This window comes from Brachyistius frenatus, unplaced genomic scaffold (genome assembly GCF_029030835.1).
Source record: "Brachyistius frenatus isolate BFR_SWC_R1_liver_20210118 unplaced genomic scaffold, ASM2903083v1 Contig_68, whole genome shotgun sequence".
NCBI lineage: Eukaryota > Metazoa > Chordata > Actinopteri > Embiotocidae > Brachyistius > Brachyistius frenatus.
In genome coordinates, this window is record NW_027210667.1 from 1929460 (window position 1) to 1949368 (window position 19909).

Here is a 19909-nt window from a genome sequence, read left to right on the forward strand (position 1 = left end):
CTCATGCGTGCTACATGAAAGGCTTCTCTGACTCGCCCCACCCCCTGCCATCCTGAAATTTCTTCATGTTTCTTGTTACTTTGTCTTCAACTCTTTTTCTCAAGTCTTTCATGTTGTAGCCACTCATCTCTACGCCAGAAGCAAAAAACACTTCCCCACAGAAAGCAGCTCCCTGCCTCTGCCCCTCCATATATTCCTGTTGTCTTTGTCTCAGTCACTCAGTCTGTGTCTCCATTTGGCTGCCTCTCATCTCACTTCTCTGTCTTCTCAATTTGTGGCTCTGTCTGGCCGAGGGAGCGGAGCATGCCAATGTGACTAAGCAGCCCACAAGGGACTGTACAGGTATCTAGGCTGGGGATGACGCATACAAGCTCGCAGTGTGACAAATGCATTTGGGTGAGGCGCTGGTCCCCGAGGCACATTGTTCCACTCCAGTGTTGGAACATGGCAACAATCACCACAGGAACTCTTCAAGTGAGATAAATTGTATCAGTCACAGCCAATGCTTCTTCATGCCCATCCCAGCCCACTCAATCACACATTTAAAACCAGATGGAGCTCTTTCTCTCTCTGCTTCGTCCCGCTATTAATGTATTTTCCATTTCTCTCCTGACTAGGCCAGCCCAGAGCTTTGGGGAATAAAAACTGACAAAATATCTCAAAATATTTGTTCATCTGGACTCAGAGGACAAACATACAAGAAGTACATGACGACAACCTTCCCCGATCCAGGCAGCATTGTGTTTCTTAGCTTTAATTATGTCCTGTCTGAGCCCAGAGTGCAGGATTCATTATTCACTTTGTTGTTTGAAGCTGAGCAGTGGCAGGAAACGTTGCATCCTCGACTGGAGAATGTAACAGGGTGCGGCAGTCATCTCAACAGCTCTGCCACACAGGAATTCCATGTGCCTGTGCTGATCACATTGCCAGCTACTGCAACTTAAGCTGTTTCAGACCGCACAAAAAACTGCAAAAGCTCCCTGTCATTCAAAACTATCACACTCTTCTGTGGCAAGTTGGATGATGTTTGCATAACAGTAATCACTCCAATTGTAGTTTAAAAACATCACTGTTGATAATAAAGAGGAAAACAGGCAGAGACTTGAACATGTCTGTTACTACTAGGAAAGGACTTACATAATTGTCCATTTACTTGGCAGAAAATAATATTACTGAAAAGCTCTTCATTTGAAATGGCTGGATTAGTGACATAATTATTTGTAAAAAGATCAGGCTTCCTTCAGTGGAATGGTTTGGCAGAGGACAAAGTAATGCATCGGTTGTTTCTACTCACCAATCTGGAAGAAGGTGATATCACTCTTGACCCCAGGACCCGCCCCGGTGCTGGCTGCTACCTCCACACTGTAGCGGATCCCCGGGGCCAGACTGGGAATCAGCACGGATAAGGTTGTGCCGTCGACTGTACGGTTGATGTGGTACCTGCTCTCGTTCCCCAAGCACCAAATCTGCCATAACAAGAGATACAGATAAAGTGGAGGTCAAGGTAATGTTATGAGAGTTTCCTGACAACATTCAGCCTGGTAGTTGCCACCAGGCTATGTCCTTATAATAGGCTGGTACTGTTATTACAGCATTTTAGCACACAGTGGGTATTGTGTTACATCTCTGCGGCAGGAAACGTGACTTTATGTTTTACAGGCTGTGCTCAACACAGGGTCAGTATTACCTGAGGTAGCCATAACACATCTTGGAGTAGCCTTAAACCAATAAAAAAAAAAACAAGCGGGGATCAGTAATCACCCCCCATAACCCAATTTGAGCAGAAGCTAAGAGCTGTCACTCCCAGGAAGGAGAGGCATCTCGCAGGCTGACTCAAACCATGGACACAAAGAAAAGTATACATTCACCTCAGCATGAGGCCAGGAGACCTCCACATCCTGAACCTCTGACAGTCTGCTGACTTTACCCCACACCTCCTCCCACCAGTTAATATCCTCACTTCCTTCAGTGGGTATCATACGTGTGCACGTGTTATTGCCCTTGTGATGGAGCAACAAATTCTTAAAACTGTCTGTGTGTCTTAAAAATTGCGGTGAGTAGCAGCGCCGCTAGGGACCGAGCTCAGTAATGAGAAGGGAGCGCTCTCAAACTGGACTTAAAAACCATGAAATTACTCCAAAGTCTATCACCAGAAAACATGTACCTGGAAAATTAACAGTGGCTTAACTTTTTCACAGGCTGTGCCTCATCTCCCTTTCTGCCGCGCGCCTATACTCCCCGTGACTCAAAAAGGGCTTTCCAATTAAAATATAGGACTTCCACAGCATAATGTATGAGAGGAAAGTAGTGTCAAGGGTGAGGCCATTATATAAAGGCATACATTATCAAGTGGGGAGGGGGAGGGGGAGGGGGACGGGGGCTCACAGAGGTGCTTTAGAAAAAGGTTGCATTGGCACAGCCCAGACCAAAGAAATTACTGGATTTATTACAGATATGTCTCTTTATTCTTATGCCCTCAACTCTGCTACTGTACATCCTCATATTACCTGTCTCTAAATAGATGTTCTTATCTACAGTGTTTAAAAAAGGAAATTCTTTTCATTTTCATTAGTATCAGTACAAATAGTAAAATTACACTATCTGTAATGGACACATTACTAAAGACTAAAGGTTTTATCTGCACTAAACACACAGGGGTCTGTAATCAGCACTTCAGGCCCGACTACAATGGGAAGAAGAAACACTGGTATCACAGGGGGAAAAAAGAAAATACCACAAAAATTCTTAGACTCAACATTATTATTCACAAGATGTGTGAGTCTACCATCTCCACCAGATGGCACTGTTTCACAACTGTTTCCACTAGCTTCCCAGCTTCTGACTTCTTCCCTGTGTTTGAGCCTGTGACTGCAAAGGTACGCCTCAACCAGGAATTCATTATCCTTCCATGTCTGTGCATTGTCTTTCTCTTTTATCTGCTCCGTCTGCGCTGCTGTTTGTGTCTCCCTCATGTCTGCAGTACGAGTCCCACTTGCTCAGACCCGAGGTAGCTAGTGGCTGCTTTTTTGTGTTACCTTGTACTCCTGGACCACCCCATTCTGCTCCTCCTCTGGAGGGGGTTGCCAGGAGACCACGATAGCAGTCCCATTGTCCCCACTCTCCATCACTGTAACCTTACGAGGAGGGGCACTGGGGGCTGGGGACAAAAGAAAAAAACAACATATGTACAGACATGACAGATTTTTAAAAAAAAAAAATTTTCATAACTGTTGTGCAATTTGGTTGATAAATGTGGTGTTTTATCTCTGTGTGAGACTGAAGCAGATGTGAGAACAAATAACTAATCATCAAAATTGCGATGCTTTTATCTGAAGGCTGAGATTCTTAAATATAAATGCTAGTAAATAAAAGCAAATTAATGTTTACTCAAAATAGACAGGGAGTTATGATGGTGCTGTATATGGTGGTGTGTGAACACCAACCTGTGGTCCAATGGTAATAAAATGGAAATAATTAAGAATGCAACATGAAAAAAAACATCCTTAATGTGTAAGTGAGTGTTAACAGACATTTTTCTGGTCATAAGAGAACAAACATTATGTTTAGAGCTGAGAAAACAATTATTCACAAAAATGGGAACAAAGGAGAATCCAGCAGAAAAACATCAACCCTGCCCCCCCCCACCCGCCACACACACACACACACACACACACACACACACACACACACACACACACACACACACAGTACAAACAGTACACACGCTGCACTCACATTTCTCTTAACTGTTTGCTACAAAATAAAATTTGCAGTTGGGTTTGAAGAAAACCTTACGAGACTGCCACAACCACACCCTGAGAGATTAGTAGAACACTTGCACTAGAGTGTAGTATATAGGCCTCTATACCCAAGCATGCTTCAATACACCACACTTGAGCATAACATAATCCTGCCCACACTGCCTGCTGTGAACAGCTGTTGTATGCTCTCACACATGCATGCTGTGCATATAAAATTGTGTAAACATGAAAACATGCGTGCACACATGCAAGCACTAAAGCACACTGGCACACAGCCGTGCGCAGTCACATCCCCCCACCTTCCTCCAGCGTCTTGCCAATTTTGACATCACTGTCGGTTCCCTGGAATTCGTTGAAGAAGGGGCGGACTTTGAACTCATACGTGACGCCCTTCCGAAGCTGCGGCACAACAGCGCTGTCTTCCCCGGGGGTCCGCACCTCGAACACGGTCCATTCGCTCCTCTGCAGCCCCTCTGGCGAGGGCCTGTACATCACCTTGTAGCCCTGGATGTACTGGGACTGCTGCTCCACCTAGTGAGTGGCACGGGAACACGGACAAGTTGCTGTCATCTTGACTTGATTACGTGCTTCGCAGCCCACAGTTGATAAGGATACAGCAAAGTAATAGACGGTGGCATCACTGGACGACCGTGGATTTGTGCAACTGATACACTAGGTGCTAACTCATCACATCACCCCTCTGTCTATCCATCCACATCCTCATCTCTCTTTTCGACAGTCTATCTATGCGCCATTTGGAGCAGCAGTGATTTGTGCAAACCACACTATGAGGTCATTGGCAAAAGGTTCCTCCAAGTCTGGAGCTGGTTAAATAGGGCCCAGACTCCCAGAACAGCCTGTCTCATCCTGCCCTGCTCTCCACTGGCTGCTCAAGTCAGGGGGAAAAGTGGATCTTTACACAGCATACAGGAAGTGAGAGCACAAAGAGTTAAATGGCCTGCGACGTAGTTAAATAAAGAGGATAAATGTAATTAGAAGGAGTTTATCTGTTAGTTTAATCTAGGGGTGAATTATGTTGCTTTGTGATCCAGCGTGGTTCAAGAAAAGAACAACCGCTAACCAGGATGCTAATATCGCTACGAGTCCCTGTGGAAGGCAAACAGCACTGGCTTATAAAGATTTTAGTGATTTCTTTATCCCTCCCCCATAAAATATGCTGCTGGCTCAGGTGGTCTTCATTAGGCTGCAAACTGTGCAACCATTTACCACAACACAAAGGAAAATGTAAAACCATGAAACTCCACATTGGGAATAGATTGAACACCACAAAACAAGGAAAACCGTGGCGCTCGTCTACGATGTCAGTCGCCCTCGCGTCGTGCGCTTCACTGGAACATTCCAGTGAGACGGAGTAACTGGGCAGTGATGTTTTTAAATCAGTCTTGACATGTCAGTATCCTTTTCACGTTTCCTCAGACACATTCATCACTCACTGTGGCACTTCATAATACCTGGGAATGTAGGCAAAACTGGAATTGTTTTTCTCCTTCAGTGACCCATGCAACAGACTAATATCTACTATCCAAGGAGGAGAGCCATAATGTGTAGCTGTGTTTTCTCCCCAAAAAAATACATTAACCAGATCAGTTACAGGAGGATATCAGTCCTTCATACTCCAGTAAAAGAACCATGAGCTCCACGTTCTACTTCTTCCTCACCCAGCTATCCGTTTTAACATCTGTAAGCCATTTCCACTTAAGAGCATGAGTTGGCCGTCTCTTCCTTCTCACTTGTGTTATTTTAACAGCAGTCAAATGTTTTCAATCTGAGAGGGCACAGGCTGGCACGCCACACACTGCTATACAGCGCTACATGGCTTAGTGCAGAAGACTGGGCTGGGTAGTCTTAACTTTTGGATGGATGAGTGATGTGCGGCAGACAAAGCTGCCGTTTTTTGGTCTCTGGCCAGCTGACCAGTTCAGGCTCCTGCCAGATGGACACTAAGAACACTTGGACTGAGTTCCAGGCTGCTCTCTGCAGTGTCCTTCCTCTGGAGGGTGCGAGGACATTAGTGCATTAGCTCAGCTGAGCGCTCTGACAAGTTGACCGTACACGCTTCACTAAACTAACCTTGGAGCCTTTGTGATCAGCTATACCAATGATCCACATGGCAATCAGCAGCTGGCTGCAGATGTTCCCAAGAAAAAGAAACGACAACAGTACAATTTACACTCACCGTCCACTGCACCCTGACAGATGAGGAGGAGAGAATGGTGGGGTTGTGCAGGTGAATGAGCACTTCTCCCAGCTCCCTCTGGATCTGCCGATGGTCCACACCCTGACTGGTGGGGGGGATATCTGTGTGCAGGTGTACAGAGATAGAAAGAAATCTTGTGTTAAACTACAAAGAAAACATAAACCACTGTACTATATATATATATCAGTAAGAGGGCAGCTCTCACCTTGTGTTTTCACAGCATCAGTGATAGGACTGGGATCACTCAGCCCATAGGCATTGGCGGCCCGTACTAAGAAGAGGTAGACTGCACTGGGCTTCAAGCCCTTCAGCACGAATGACTCAGTTTTCACATGCTCTGCCAAGGTCTGCCAGCTGCTCCCTGATGCATGACTGTGGACACAAAACAGAGGGAGTTCAAGTTTAAAAGGTTTAAATAGGGCCATGAAATTAAATTAGTTTATTGATGGTCAAGTTGATTAGTTTTACCTGAATGCTTCTATTATATAGGAGGTGGGTGTGGCTCCAGCATTAAGGTTGGGTTTCCAGGAAAGAGTGATGGAGGTACGGGTGACATCAGTGACGTCAGGCTTGGAAGGGGCACTGGGGATCAGGTTTGGGTCAGTCGGTCTGTTTGGCTGGACTGGGGCTCCGAATTCTAAATGTAGATGACAGAGAAGAACATTGTGATAAAAAATTAGATTATTGATATTTTCCAAAACCCAAAGGCATATGAAACATTTTCAACTCTCATTTTTCTTAAATTAAAACATATCCACAAATGTAAGTAAATGTCCCACTGATGGACAAGAATGTCTCTATTAGACACAGTATTGGGTGAGGCTTACCTTGGACTTCTAAATAGGCTTTCCATGAGGCCTCTCCACTGGGTGTGGAGGCGATGCAGGTGTAGATGCCAGTGTCACCGAGCTGGAGGACGACAGACGAGCATATTTGGTTACATGGAAATTATTCAAACGTGTGCCACACTTTCCCAACCTGGTAGTCATCTATTTCTCTCTCTCTGCCTCTCACCATCACAGCTCTGCTTATTGACATTCTGACGGTGTCTGTAGCAGGCAGCTGTCATTGCCTGATAATCTCAATATCATCTCTTTCATAGCAGAAACTGGAGGGAACCAGCTGGAAAGGCCAAGTGGCACACCATTTCTAGTTAAATGGAAAATATTTTCACAGGATCATACACTCATTGGAGACCTTTTCTCTCTCTGCCATCCCCCTGAGTACCAAACATGGAAGTCACTGCGCTGTGCAACAGATGTGTTGATAAATGTGAGAAATAAAAATGGTTGAACCTTGATTTTTTTTTTTTCAGTACATATAGTTTGTTGAATAAACTGTTTTTTTTTTTTTTTTGGTCACTCTCAGGTGCAACAGTTTAATATTAATTTGTATTTTAGAACTTTAATACACTGTTAAACATCTCTCTCTCTCTCTCTCTCTCTACTGAGGAAGAAGTTAGTTTGTATTATTATTCTAATAGAATATAATCTGCATTAGATCTGGGTCTGCATTAAAATATGCATGTACATGGGAGACAAACGTTTGGTTCTTTTCCTGCCACGTGAAGCAAATCATGAAAAAACACAGAGCTTTAAGAAATACCTTTTCACTCAAAAAAATGATTGGGCAGACACTTAAATGACACGAGACCAAAACCGAATAATCGTATCTTGGCTCATGGCCTAAATCTAATATAAAAGTAATAGAAATTGGTGGAAAAGAAACGTTCAACTCACCAACAGGCAAATAATCCACACACAAAACATGACTTTGTTCTGCACACTGCTTCATTTATAAAATGTCTGCTCTGTCAACTGCAGTCAAACCCGTTGTGTAAGACTAATAATTCAGTTTTTTGGTGATGCATGTACTGATGCAAGGCTGAAAAAGCACACACAAAAAAAACAACAGAAAACTAGAGAAAGATAAATTGTTTGAATAATGGAGTATAAGCATCTCCTGCTAACAAACCTCAAGGTGTAAATGCTTTTTGTCAAGTAGGAAAAAAAATTCATTAAAACCTGATAACAATAACAGTCACAAAATCATATTTTTGAAATAAATTACCCAACGAATCACAAACATCTTCATTAAAATGGAGTCTGGGAGAAATGACAAGTTCATTAATGTAAAGTGCCCGCAGAGTTTACTGAGCTGCAGCAGGAGAAGGGTTCAGACGCATCCCCTCCTGCCTGTCTCGCACCGGCGGCCCAATCACACCGCAATCCTGTCACCACATGACACGCCAGCATTCATCAGAACACCGCAAACTGACGCGAACTCTGACCCTGTGACGCCTCCATCTGGAAGACACGTCAGCACCCCCTACTTGTCTCTTCCTAAGAGTGTGTTCAGCATCACACAGCTTGCCATCTCACACACACACACACACACACACACACACACACACACACACACACACACACACACACACACACACACACACACACACACACACACACACACACACACACACACACACACGACACAAAACCCACTGTGCTTGCTGACTGACAGGAACTACAGACTGTTCGACTTCACAGACTCCATTTGAAACCTGCGACATCTGACTGACAGCCCACCGAGGGCAGGAACACATGCTTTATTTACCAACCAGCGGGGGTTTGCCAAGCACATTAAGGATGTGATATTGACAACTTTGAAGCTTATGTGAATAAGTTTAGACATTAACAGCAGCCTAATAGAAAATCCAATATGTTTTATATAATAGAGATACAAGGAGAGTTAACTCATTAATTACAAACACAGACAAGTTTGCTTTGCTTGATGTTAAAAAGGGATCAGAGCGTGTTTGAACATGTGTCCAGGTGTTTTTACCTTCGCATAGCGTATCTGCAGTGCACCTGTGTCCAACTGTTTGACCCGGGAGTCATGTGTGGACACTAAGACACCATCCTTCCTCCACAGGATGGTCGGGGTGGGGTTACCAGATGTCACACAGTTGAGGACCAGCGTTCCATCCACAGCCACCGTCTGATTGGTCGGGCCTTGTCGGATAACTGGTGGCGGGCGGTCTGAGACAACTGTGGAAGGAGAATCGGCAATTATGTGAAGAAGTGAAAGGGGCATAGCTGTGAAGGTGTTCACGTGGTGCAGCAGGACGAGAAGAAACACAGGATTCCCACAATTGCACCCAGCTTGTGAGAGAAAACACATAAAAGGTGTAGAATGGTGAGAATTGGACAAACAGCGTGTAACAATGTAAGAATGCAAAAACTGCAAGGATAGCAAGATAGGAATTAAAACCCAGTTTTAAGAACTGGAAGCAATTTTCTAATCATTCAGCAGCAGGAGTCAAATGTAGCCAAATAAAAAAAAATGGCGTAATTAGAATGAAACGGCCTCAGATACTCCAGTCCTCTCTGCAGATCTACCAGACGCCTAGCAGTATACATGAGAACGTTTGCAGCCAACAACTCTCTGGCCCATCCCCCAGCCAAAAAACACCAAACAAGGAAAACAAAAAAAAAAAAACAAAAAAAAAGGCTCAAAAAACATCTAACCAGAACAGAATGTTATTAGCGTGAGGACATTTTTAACTCCTCCCTGCCTCACGGTCGGTGGACCCTGGGTTCACAGAAAAACAAAGACACGGAGAGAAAGCATGGATCCGACAGGAAGAGAAAGCTTGTAATGCAGATGAAACAGCAGAAGAAGAAGCAAACAGAAATAATTAAATACGATGTAAGAGAAACCTTTTTATTTCTAATACCTCTCTACTGAGTATGATTCATCATGTTCCTACTAAATATTGTCTGCCTCCTTCTGATTGTTATTATTATTCATAGCACCATTGATGACCATTGCTGTCAGCCCCTGTGACATAGTAGCAATTTACAGTCAGTGAGGACAAGTCAGATTAATATCTAATGCACGGTAAAACCAGCACATAATGTACATATGTGTGCATATATCTTCAGAATCATGCTGCGGTGTAATCTGCGGGCTGTTTTGTCTTTGCTTTTGTGCCGGGGATAGTGCAATTACTAAAACATTGTCAGCATGACCTGTCATTACCAGATCTGCCTGTGGAGAAGTGGTGGCCTCTGAACTGCCTGTTCACTTTAATAACTGTTATTATTATCCAGAGAGCACGAAAGAATGAGAGAGAGAAGAGGGAGAGATGGAGCAAACCATTGTAAGGCCTAAAATGAGGAAGGACATTTGATAAATGAAGGGAAGAATCTAGGTGTAATAGCTGCCCAGATCACTGTGGCAATGGTAGAAATTAAGCCAAGGTTAGTCCACCAGGCTGACAGGGATTGGCTGGCAGGGTAATTAGAGGACCCAATCCAGACCTCACCACACGGCCACAGTCTTCCAACGGTAGACAGCATCAAGCCAGCCATGGAATACCAAAGCAGACATTAGCCAGTGTGAAGCCAGCAAAGCCCAATACTGAGCCACGGTCTGGGTGCACAGGCACCAGAGAGTCTCTACGCCTGACAGGAACACATCGAACCGGCCAGACCAAACCTCGCAAACCTCAGTTCGGATATTAATACGCTCTACAGCACGACCGCAGCATTACAGATGAACAGCATTATCCTTGTGAGCCAAAGATGATCTGAAATACCAATATTTATCCACTCAAGTTTTCTTTCATGGTCCTGAATCTCTTTGAGACTTTGTTTTATGCAGAAACTGTGTTTAAAAAGAAGGTTGCCTACCATCGGTGACCTCTAGCAGAGCCTTGGTGATTACGCTGCCAGCAATGTTGAGGGCCTGGCAGCTGTAGTATCCCACGTCTGAGCGTTCAGCATCAGTGATGGTCAGGTCACCGGTCTGAGACACAGAGAATCGGCTGGAGGGTTGAGGAGGCTGGTAGGAGAACAGCAAGTTCTACGGAGGATGATAGCAGAGCACATGAAGTCACTCTTGTATTACTGGCTTAGAATAAATTAATTACAGTTAGAAGATTTCATGTGAAAATGGCATATACATGCAAGCTATCAAGTAAACTACGCCTACAAAGACTTCTTTCCAATGTTTTCCAAATTCATCAAGAGTATTTTGAAATGAAAACCTTTAATGTAGTTTATTTTATTTACCTGACTGCCTTCCCGCTGCCAGAAAATGGCTGGTTGTGGGTTTCCAGTGGCCTCGCACTGGAAGGTGACGGTTCTGCCAACTCCAACCACCTGGTTCCTTGGTCTCACCACAAAGGCTGGGGGCACTGGAGGACAGCCATGACAAGCGTTAGCCATTGACTGGACAATTATACCATTGTATATTATTATATTCATCATAATATAGCATGACAAGTGTTCAGTGTTGTTTGAATGAATGAAAAAAATGGACTGCGGCTTGTATTCAAATCTATTCACAAGGAATCAGGCTGTCTTTGAAAACTTTTCATGGCGTGGCCATTTAACATTCAACAGTACACTGATCGAATTCAAAACACAGTCGTATTATAGATGTAATGAATAGAAAAAACAAGGGTTACTCCCAAGCTCCCTGATTTGCATGGGCAAGGGCGCGGACCATTAAAATTTACATGGAAATGGGAAATAAATTTGAGCCATCTGTCCATGCTGACACTTTCCAATAGTGCAGGCCTCAACCAGTATGCAGTGTCTATGCATCTTAATGACAAATTTAATCTCAAACAAAGTGTAGCAACACAGCCCAATGTCATCCATGCCGCTCTGTGGTGACACTGGTCAAGTAGTCCTCTCTGTCAGGCCAGTTTACGCCTTCAATTCAAAAGCACTCTAGATACAAATATTATAATTCTGCAAACGTTTTAATCTTTTTTTTTTTTTACACAGGGCCTGTATAATGCATAAAGAAAGGCAATCTGAAAACTGTCACCTGAAACACAGATGCAATTTGTCCATGAATAAGATGGTGGTTTTGGTGATGCATAAAAAAGGGGAAAATAAGAGAATGAAATGATGCAGCTTTACCTTGGAGGCTCAAGCTGAGCTTTTTTGTTTTTTTTACCCATTAATGTCCTTTTGTCACTGTTGCCCTTGACAACAGAAACATGAGTTGCTGATTGGAGGGTGGAGAAGTGATGGGAGGAGGATGGAGGGGGGTTGTGACAGCTTCCTGTTTCTGTCAGGGCGGTGAATAGGTGACGGGTGACATTTCAACTTACCAGACACGACTAAAAAGGAAACAAAAACACAACACCAAAAACCCAAGGATGAATAAATAAATAATAAACAGCATGACACAAATGGGGAGAGATAAGGAAAATAACAGTGTGATGTCCATGGGTACAAATAATGTTATTATCATTCTATGAATAAAAGACGCGTCATATTGTACCTGTGACTCAAACCCTAAGGACAACATGACACATACAGAAAATAATATTTATTATGAGTGATTAGGAAAGCATTAAAAATGCATAGACACAACATCCGATTTAACATTCTCTCTTAGTTTTGGGACATGTTCAAGGACAGGAAAACATAATGACAAAAAGGCACACAGATAATAACATGAAACACGCAGGACAGATGTTTTATGCTGAGGAAACATCATGCATTGTTTATCTCGCTCCTCTCTTTCCAGGTGTTGCGTGAAGGTGAACACCCCCGTACCCTTAATGAGGTTTAGAGCACCCAGAGGAGGAGCAGCTACATCCCACTGCCTTCAGACGCAGCCCTGCAAATGTAAGCCGGCTCCATAAAAACACAAGGTGAATGTTAAATCTCACTCTCTGCTCATAAATCTCCCCCGGCCAATCACTCGCCTTATCTAATCTGTCTGCTTCAACGGCTCCCTCGGAAACATAAACGCTGTCAGTCAGAATAATGACCAGGCCCTTCCTCATCCCCCTGCCTATCACCGGCCTTTAAAATGCAGATAAGAGCTACAACAAACACTCCCGAGGAGAAGACGCTCACCGCTATCCGTAGGTGAGAGGCTCTAGATACACACGATCATGAGAACATACCACAAACACACAACCCCTCCTCCCCCCAACAAACACTTCCACACATCCATTCATGTGTGTCTAAGCCTTTAATTAGGTAACCCTACCTCTCCCACGCTGCTGTGATCACAGTGGTGGACCAGGAGGGAGAGGTGAGCTTTAAATCTGACCTGGCTACTTTGTTGTGGGCTTTCTGGTGGCTTACAGCGCAGAGGGGAGCCTCTATCAATACGGTGATCAGAGCCGCCGAGGAAAAGACAGGGAGCATTGTGGCCTCCAGCCCAATAGGAGGCAGGCTATGTACCACATACTGCGGCTGAGATTTGAACCGTGCTGCTGCTGTTCAGCGGGCCCGTCGTCAACATGAGAGTGGAGCTTCATGCAGTTGATTTGGCATGATTAATAACAGCTCCCATTGGGAGGTCTGTAGAATACTTTAAATCCTCTGCTACTCTCTGAGATTCTTTTTATACTGAATTTCTGACTTTGTGTGACAGTGAGTAATACACAGTGAGAGTCCATTTCACGGTTAAGACAAACGAATTCAGAGATGCAGAGATAGAGCGACACAAAAACATCAGTTCTATATTTGGCACTCAACCAAATTTTGGTATTTATCATCACTGCAGCAGCACACAGACTGCTGACGAGAAAGTTCCTCTCATTCACTCTGTTTTTGGCTCTAGTTCCAAGTCTCCTTCCAGACCCTTTACATGGGCTATTAGCAACGCTGCTTCGGGGACCTCCGTTCCATTCAAGACTTTACTGCACATAAATCACTGCTAATGGCAAACTTAACCAGCTGAGGAAAAATAACATGTTGATTTTCTGAATTCAGTCCAATGTTCCTCTGGCTTCCACTGGTTAAGTTTAATTAACAAAATACTATGTAAACACTATCTAACCACACCAGACCCAGATACAAATGCCTTTGTCTAATTGTTAAAGCTTACAGACATACTCATACTCTATCTAACAGCTGAACAACCCATCTCACTTCAACATTCTCATGTGGCTTAGATTAGCATTTTTACAATGAAACTATAAATAGGACTCATGACTTGGCCAATTATGTGTTTCTTCCATCAATCAATTAAATATTTTACTTGACATATTTATGAGTCCAGAGGAGGTGTAGTAGACTGACAAACACACATGTAAGACAATAATTCACTGATTAAGTTAGTAACGAGAGCAGAGCACACAGAAAGAAAAACAGCCTGGGGCGCCACCTTCACAATGTCGACATTGTTCACTGACAATCTGACTGTGGAAGGAGTGAAAATCCCCCCCGTCCACATAACACACAGTTCTTCTCATTTACTGCCCAGATTTTAGAGGAGGTTTGAAGCTTTGAAGGCTGAGATCTTTAATATTAATATCATTTAAAAACATTTTTTTTATCAAGTTTCCTAATGACACTGTAGGAAAGGACTTCTATATTCAACCCGTTCGATAAAAATCCAGTTTTAATTGATTTGGTTTTATCGTCCATTTACACATCACAGCAGGTTTAGAAGAAAAACTAGAGATGCACGTTTATTTATATTATTTCCATTTTGGGTTCATATGTAAGATTACTCATTCTGTAATGTAGTTCTTTCTGCCAGTAGTTCTTTACCACTGAAATGATTTAATTCAGCTGCTCAGTTATTCGTATGCAGCGGTTCAGGAGTCTTGCCCTACTTTGACTCTTGATTTAAGACAGCAGTGATGCCCACGAAACCCACAGTCTAATCTTCTACCCCCCACATTACCGTTGTCTTCACTACTACAGCGCCGTCTTCCTACCTATACATCGTTTCTTCTACTTTGGCCCGTTTAGACCTACAATTACCCAGCTTTTCTTTCCCTTCCTATGCCAGCATCTGTAATTAGAAGCATGTCATTTCCGGGCGTGGGACTGCGGCCGGCTTGCCTTTAATTAGCTGGACTACTCAGTACCCACAACCTCGCTGGCCTCATGTCCCGGTCTGGATGAAGCTCAGGGATCTGACGAGTGGATGGAAATGCTTCTAGGAACTTTGAAAGCTCTGTGGGTCAAGCATCAGTCATGATCCCATTTAACCATGCCAACAGGACAAGGATATGATTTATGCATTATGCTTTTCACCTGAGTTTTCCTTTAAATTTGAGTTTTTTTTTTTTTTTTTTTTTTTGCTGTGTTGTCATTTAAGTGTTCCTGCTACAATTTTCATGCATTTCTAACCTATATCACATGGAGGGTTGAACAGTATCATGCATGAAAAGAGGGTCAATGCCTTGCTTCTGGATGCAGGCAGCAGAGAATTGGCCTGAGGTTAAGACATTTAATTTCCACTGAGGACAGGGGAGGTTTAAAAAATGATTCTGAGTCAGGAGAAGGGCTCTCTCTCTCTCTCTCTCTCTCTCTCTCTCTCTCTCTCTCTCTCTCTCTCTCTCTCTCTCTCTCTCTCTCTCTCTCTCTCTCTCTCTCTCTCTCTCTCTCTCTCTCTCTCTCTCTCTCTCTCTCTCTCTCTCTCTCTCTCTCTCTCTCTCTCTCTCTCTCTCTCTCTCTCTCTCTCTCTCTCTCTCTCTCTCTCTCTCTCTCTCTCTCTCTCTCTCTCTCTCTCTCTCTCTCTCTCTCTCTCTCTCTCTCTCTCTCTCTCTCTCTCTTATTGAACCAGTGCATCAATGCTGTTACCTTTCATTAACTAAGCTTTCATCAGGGAGAGAAAGAATGCAAAAAGGCTTTAAAAAATTAGATATATTGATGGGTACATTGGCAGGTGTGTCTAATCTTTCTACTCAAACCAATTTAACGATTACTGTCTAGTGGAGAAAAGCAAGACGTAATTGTAAAGGGTAGCCATGTGAAGATGAAGTATCTGTGTTTTCAGGTGGGGGTTGGCAGAGGAATAAAATTGCCTTGTCTCTTTAAATCTCTGCTGTGCAACTGCCGGTAAGTGACATTAATATGACTGACCTCACTGCAGAAATCTCTCTCCCCCTCTGTCACCCTCTCTCCTATACCCCACCATCATCCCAAACCCAATTCCCAACCTGCTATGCATCAGTGGTGAGCCACCTCCACGACCAACACACTCACCATCTCCTCCATCTAATCCCCATCCTCCGTGCACCAACCTTCCTCCTCTTTCCCTCCCCTCTGGTCTCACCCGACTCCCAACATTCCCATTAGTGTGCCGTTAAATGGCCCCTGTGTTCCTCTGATTCTCCGGAGGGTTTCGGGGTAATCCCAGCCCCCAGCTGCTCTGAATAGTTTCTTTCTGAAAGTTCACACTCTGTGACCGGCTGCTTTATATTCCAACTGTGTTAATAAGACCTCCAATGAAGATGGCCGCTGGAGACACACAGATATTTCATAGGTTCACAAATGTGTCTTAAAACATGAACGAGGACGGGCCTCTGGAGAAATGCCACTTGTGTAGGGCGAATGAAATCGATTGCCGTTGAGTTCCCATGTGCACAACTCTGCAGCTGTTATAGATTTCTGCATTTTCTTTTTATTAGGAATCAATCAGCTAATTGAGAGACAATAGTTGAAAGTGATGACCATGTATTACTAAAGCTGAAAGCTATTATTGCACTGTGGCTGGGCTAAATTTAATTTAAAACAAGCTCCACAATAACATGAAATGGAAATGAATTTAGAATAGGTGTCCAAGGAGCCTTAAATAATATATTTGGTCAGAAAAATAGTGTGAAACTCAGACTTGCAGCAGTTGTCTCTCTTACCGTGGACGGTGAGCGTGGCCGACGCCTCTGCCTTGCCCACCATGTTTTCTGCCACACAGGTGTAGGAGCCTACATCGGCTGAGGCCAGGCGACGGATCTTCAGGGTGTGGTCCTCACGAATCTCATATCTGGATCAAAAACAGGTAAACAGCTGAAGGCACTGACAAAAGCAAACGGTGAATCAGACAAACAAAAGGAAGCAGTTGAGTAAAGAAGGTATTGTGTGATGAAAGGAGAACAGTTGATAAGTCATACCTTCCTTTCGGTAGGTCACCGTCATCTTTCCTCCAGCGCACAGTGGGAACTGGGTCGCCACGGGCCTCACATCTGAACTCGACACTTTGGTCCACTAACACCACCTGGCTGCCCGGGCGACGTACGAAGCTGGGACGTTCTTCAGAGATGAAACGACACACAAATTAAAAATCACCGAGCCGAGCACAGCTGTCCTACAGGCATGTTTTGATTCAGTTTTGAGTCAGGGTTAAAACTGGTTAAAAATCTCATTTGAAACTAAAATTAAAACTCAGAAGGAAAAGCCGTCTTGGAACTAAGCCTGAGTTAAACATTTTTGTTTCAGGTCCTGTGAGGGGTCCTAAAATTAAAACAATTAAAATAATGTGAAATAATCATTGTATTTTTAAACATGACATGACCTGGTACAATTTACATACAAGACAAAAACACAGTCTGGAATATAAACAACACAGTTTAGTCACGAGATAAAACACAGGCCAACAAACGCAGACTACTTTGTGGTACATTGTATGGATTTAATTAGTTTAATTATACATGATAAAACATTGGATTAATTGAAGACAGCACAAGACCTGACATGGTCTTCTGTCATCTTGTTAAAAAATATAATCGCTCCAAGCTGCTCTGACCACAGCCCATCAGATGGGATGTCAGTTTTACAAATAAAAAAAGGTGACTCATAATTAACCAGTGTTTCTAGGGTATGACACTCACTCTGAAGTTAGGAGCTGAACTTGTTTAGTTCTTAATCTATTTCAGAGTAATTATTTATTTTAACGAGTTTTGTTGTCATATTGTTTCACATGTTATAAGGTCCCTGAGGAGAGAGATGAAGAAAGATGTCAGAACATGCTTTCTGCTTGTGACATTGGAGAGTATTGGGGTCAGAGGTCACTCATGGTGAAATATGGTGCAGGTGATTACAGAAGTGATGCTGTGGGGGCCAAACTGAGATTCATAGTTAAGTCTGCTATTCAAGGTTGTACCCCACTATCTGATAAAGGTCAGCAACATCATTTAGTAACCAGGGAAATAGTCAATCAAAGCTTAACATCTGGATTTGCTTTTTTTACTGGAGACAAACACAAAACTAACGTGAGATGTGTGTGTGCATGTGAGAGAGTAAAGCAGCCAACAGACTGAAGTACTCTAATATAGAAAAAGTGATAATTACCAAGCACTGTAAGTTCAGCTATTTCACTTTCACGTTCTCCAACCATGTTCGTGCCGACGCACACGTACTTCCCAGCATCGCTCTTCCGGGCGTTTGTGATCATTAGCTTCCCTCCGCGTATCTACGAGAAAAGAGGAGGAGGTGAGAGGCTAAACATGGAGATGAAAAACAGCAATACTACAATCAGAAAGACACGTGAGGCATGTGGTTGACACAGGAAAAACAGCACAACTCAAACATAACAAAACATTTCCTGATTGCTCTCGAGAAAGCCTGTGAGCATGAACATACCAAAAGACCATTACAACACTGATATAATGTCCTCACAAACACACAACGGCTTAATGCTAAAGAGTGTTTTCATTGTGTTTTTGCTCTGAGCTTCCAAAGACAGAGACCAACTGCAAAGCTTGATGCAGCCATTTTGCGCAGTCAGTCGGCCGGTTACTCCTCAGAGCGAGTGGAGCCAAAGAACACTTTCCCAATTCAACAGGACCGCAGGTCCCTGCGGTAACACCTGAGGCACTGCAGGACTACAAGCACTTCTCCAGTCATCTGAAAGAGACTCAGGACAGCACTGTTGTCTATCGCTGTGTGTGTGGAATGTTTTAAAGAATAGGTTTCTGTGTGTGGACAAAACTACAAGTGAGAGCAAGTGAACATACGTTGGAGCACACACACACACACACACACACACACACACACACACACACACACACACACACACACACACACACACACACACACACACACACACACACACACACACACACACACACACACACACACACACACACAGCACTAACGGTGTGTTTGTCCAGGTGAATGTCATGTCTGTTATTTCCCAGGGCTTTGATTACAGGCTAGTAGAGATGCTTTGTTCTCAGGCAGTCAGAAAAGCAGCTCCGGCCCCAGCTCCGGCCCCTCGGCCCTGCTCTCAGCTGACAGCCGTGCCAGTCAGCACAGACACAGACAATAGCGTGGTGCACCAGTGATCTCTGTGCCTCGATAGAGCTCCAGCTTTTAAATGGACACATCAGCCTGCAAAGACCGGGACCACCGCCTGCAAGCATGTAATCGATACCCTCATTAGAGAAGCACCGAGAGAGAACTTGACACACAATATTGCAAAAATGTGCTCTAACCATGACTGCCATGTTAAGCCTCCTTACACGTGCGTTCACTTGCATGCCATGTATGAATGTGACTCAGTTAATCTTCATCACGCCACTTCACATACCCATACAGAATGTGTTCATCGTGAAGTAGCCAGGGTCCGCGTAAGGTTCTTAAAAGACAACTTTGGACAATGAACACATTCTTCTGGTTGTGAGGCATTCCTCGGCCCTTCACCCCTATTTAATATTCATGGTAAAGCAGGAAGCAGAGGGACTTGAAGAGGCTGTGGAAGGCTCACTTATTTCGGACATCCCGTGGTGCTGGAGGGGTTTGAAGTATCATTATGTTACTGTTTGTTTGAGGAAAGGCTTAACAGCTAAAACACTGTGACACTCACAGAGGCCCAAGGTCAGGGCATACCATGCAGCAGAGAAAGAGAGAGGGGTGTGCTGTTGGTTCCACAGGGCTTTGACATGAGGATCCACTTAAGGCCCCGTCCACTCTGTCCATATTCTTGCCCCTGTGTGTCTGTAGCCGTTTCCCATTCTACACGGGCATATTTGGAGTGCCAGAGCAGCAGGGACTCCGAGTGCCGGCTAAAGTAAATGAATGCAGCAGCGCTCCTCTTTTTCTCTGCATGCATATCCTCTCAGCACAACACAGTGTATCACACAGGCTGCTGAAAGCTCCCACAATATGACCATTATCCCTGCATTACAGGGAGATGGCTCTATCCTGTTGCCTTT

The 19909-nt window shown here is 43.9% G+C and overlaps 1 protein-coding gene across 6 annotated transcripts in view; it reads right to left on the reverse strand.

Annotated features, from left to right (window-relative positions):
* robo1 (roundabout, axon guidance receptor, homolog 1 (Drosophila)) overlaps positions 1–19909 on the reverse strand; it is a 213729-nt gene that overhangs the window by 18756 nt on the left and 175064 nt on the right. For all 6 annotated transcript variants that reach the window (XM_069707320.1, XM_069707322.1, XM_069707317.1 and 3 more), the window contains 13 exons: positions 18045–18165; positions 16868–17006; positions 16613–16740; positions 11055–11179; positions 10674–10845; positions 8821–9026; positions 6807–6888; positions 6448–6616; positions 6185–6351; positions 5959–6080; positions 4061–4292; positions 3036–3157; positions 1295–1466 (listed from right to left, as the gene is read on the reverse strand). In XM_069707320.1, coding sequence (XP_069563421.1) covers positions 1295–1466; positions 3036–3157; positions 4061–4292; positions 5959–6080; positions 6185–6351; positions 6448–6616; positions 6807–6888; positions 8821–9026; positions 10674–10845; positions 11055–11179; positions 16613–16740; positions 16868–17006; positions 18045–18165 — 1957 coding nt within the window. The remainder of the gene's footprint in view (positions 1–1294; positions 1467–3035; positions 3158–4060; positions 4293–5958; positions 6081–6184; positions 6352–6447; positions 6617–6806; positions 6889–8820; positions 9027–10673; positions 10846–11054; positions 11180–16612; positions 16741–16867; positions 17007–18044; positions 18166–19909) is intronic.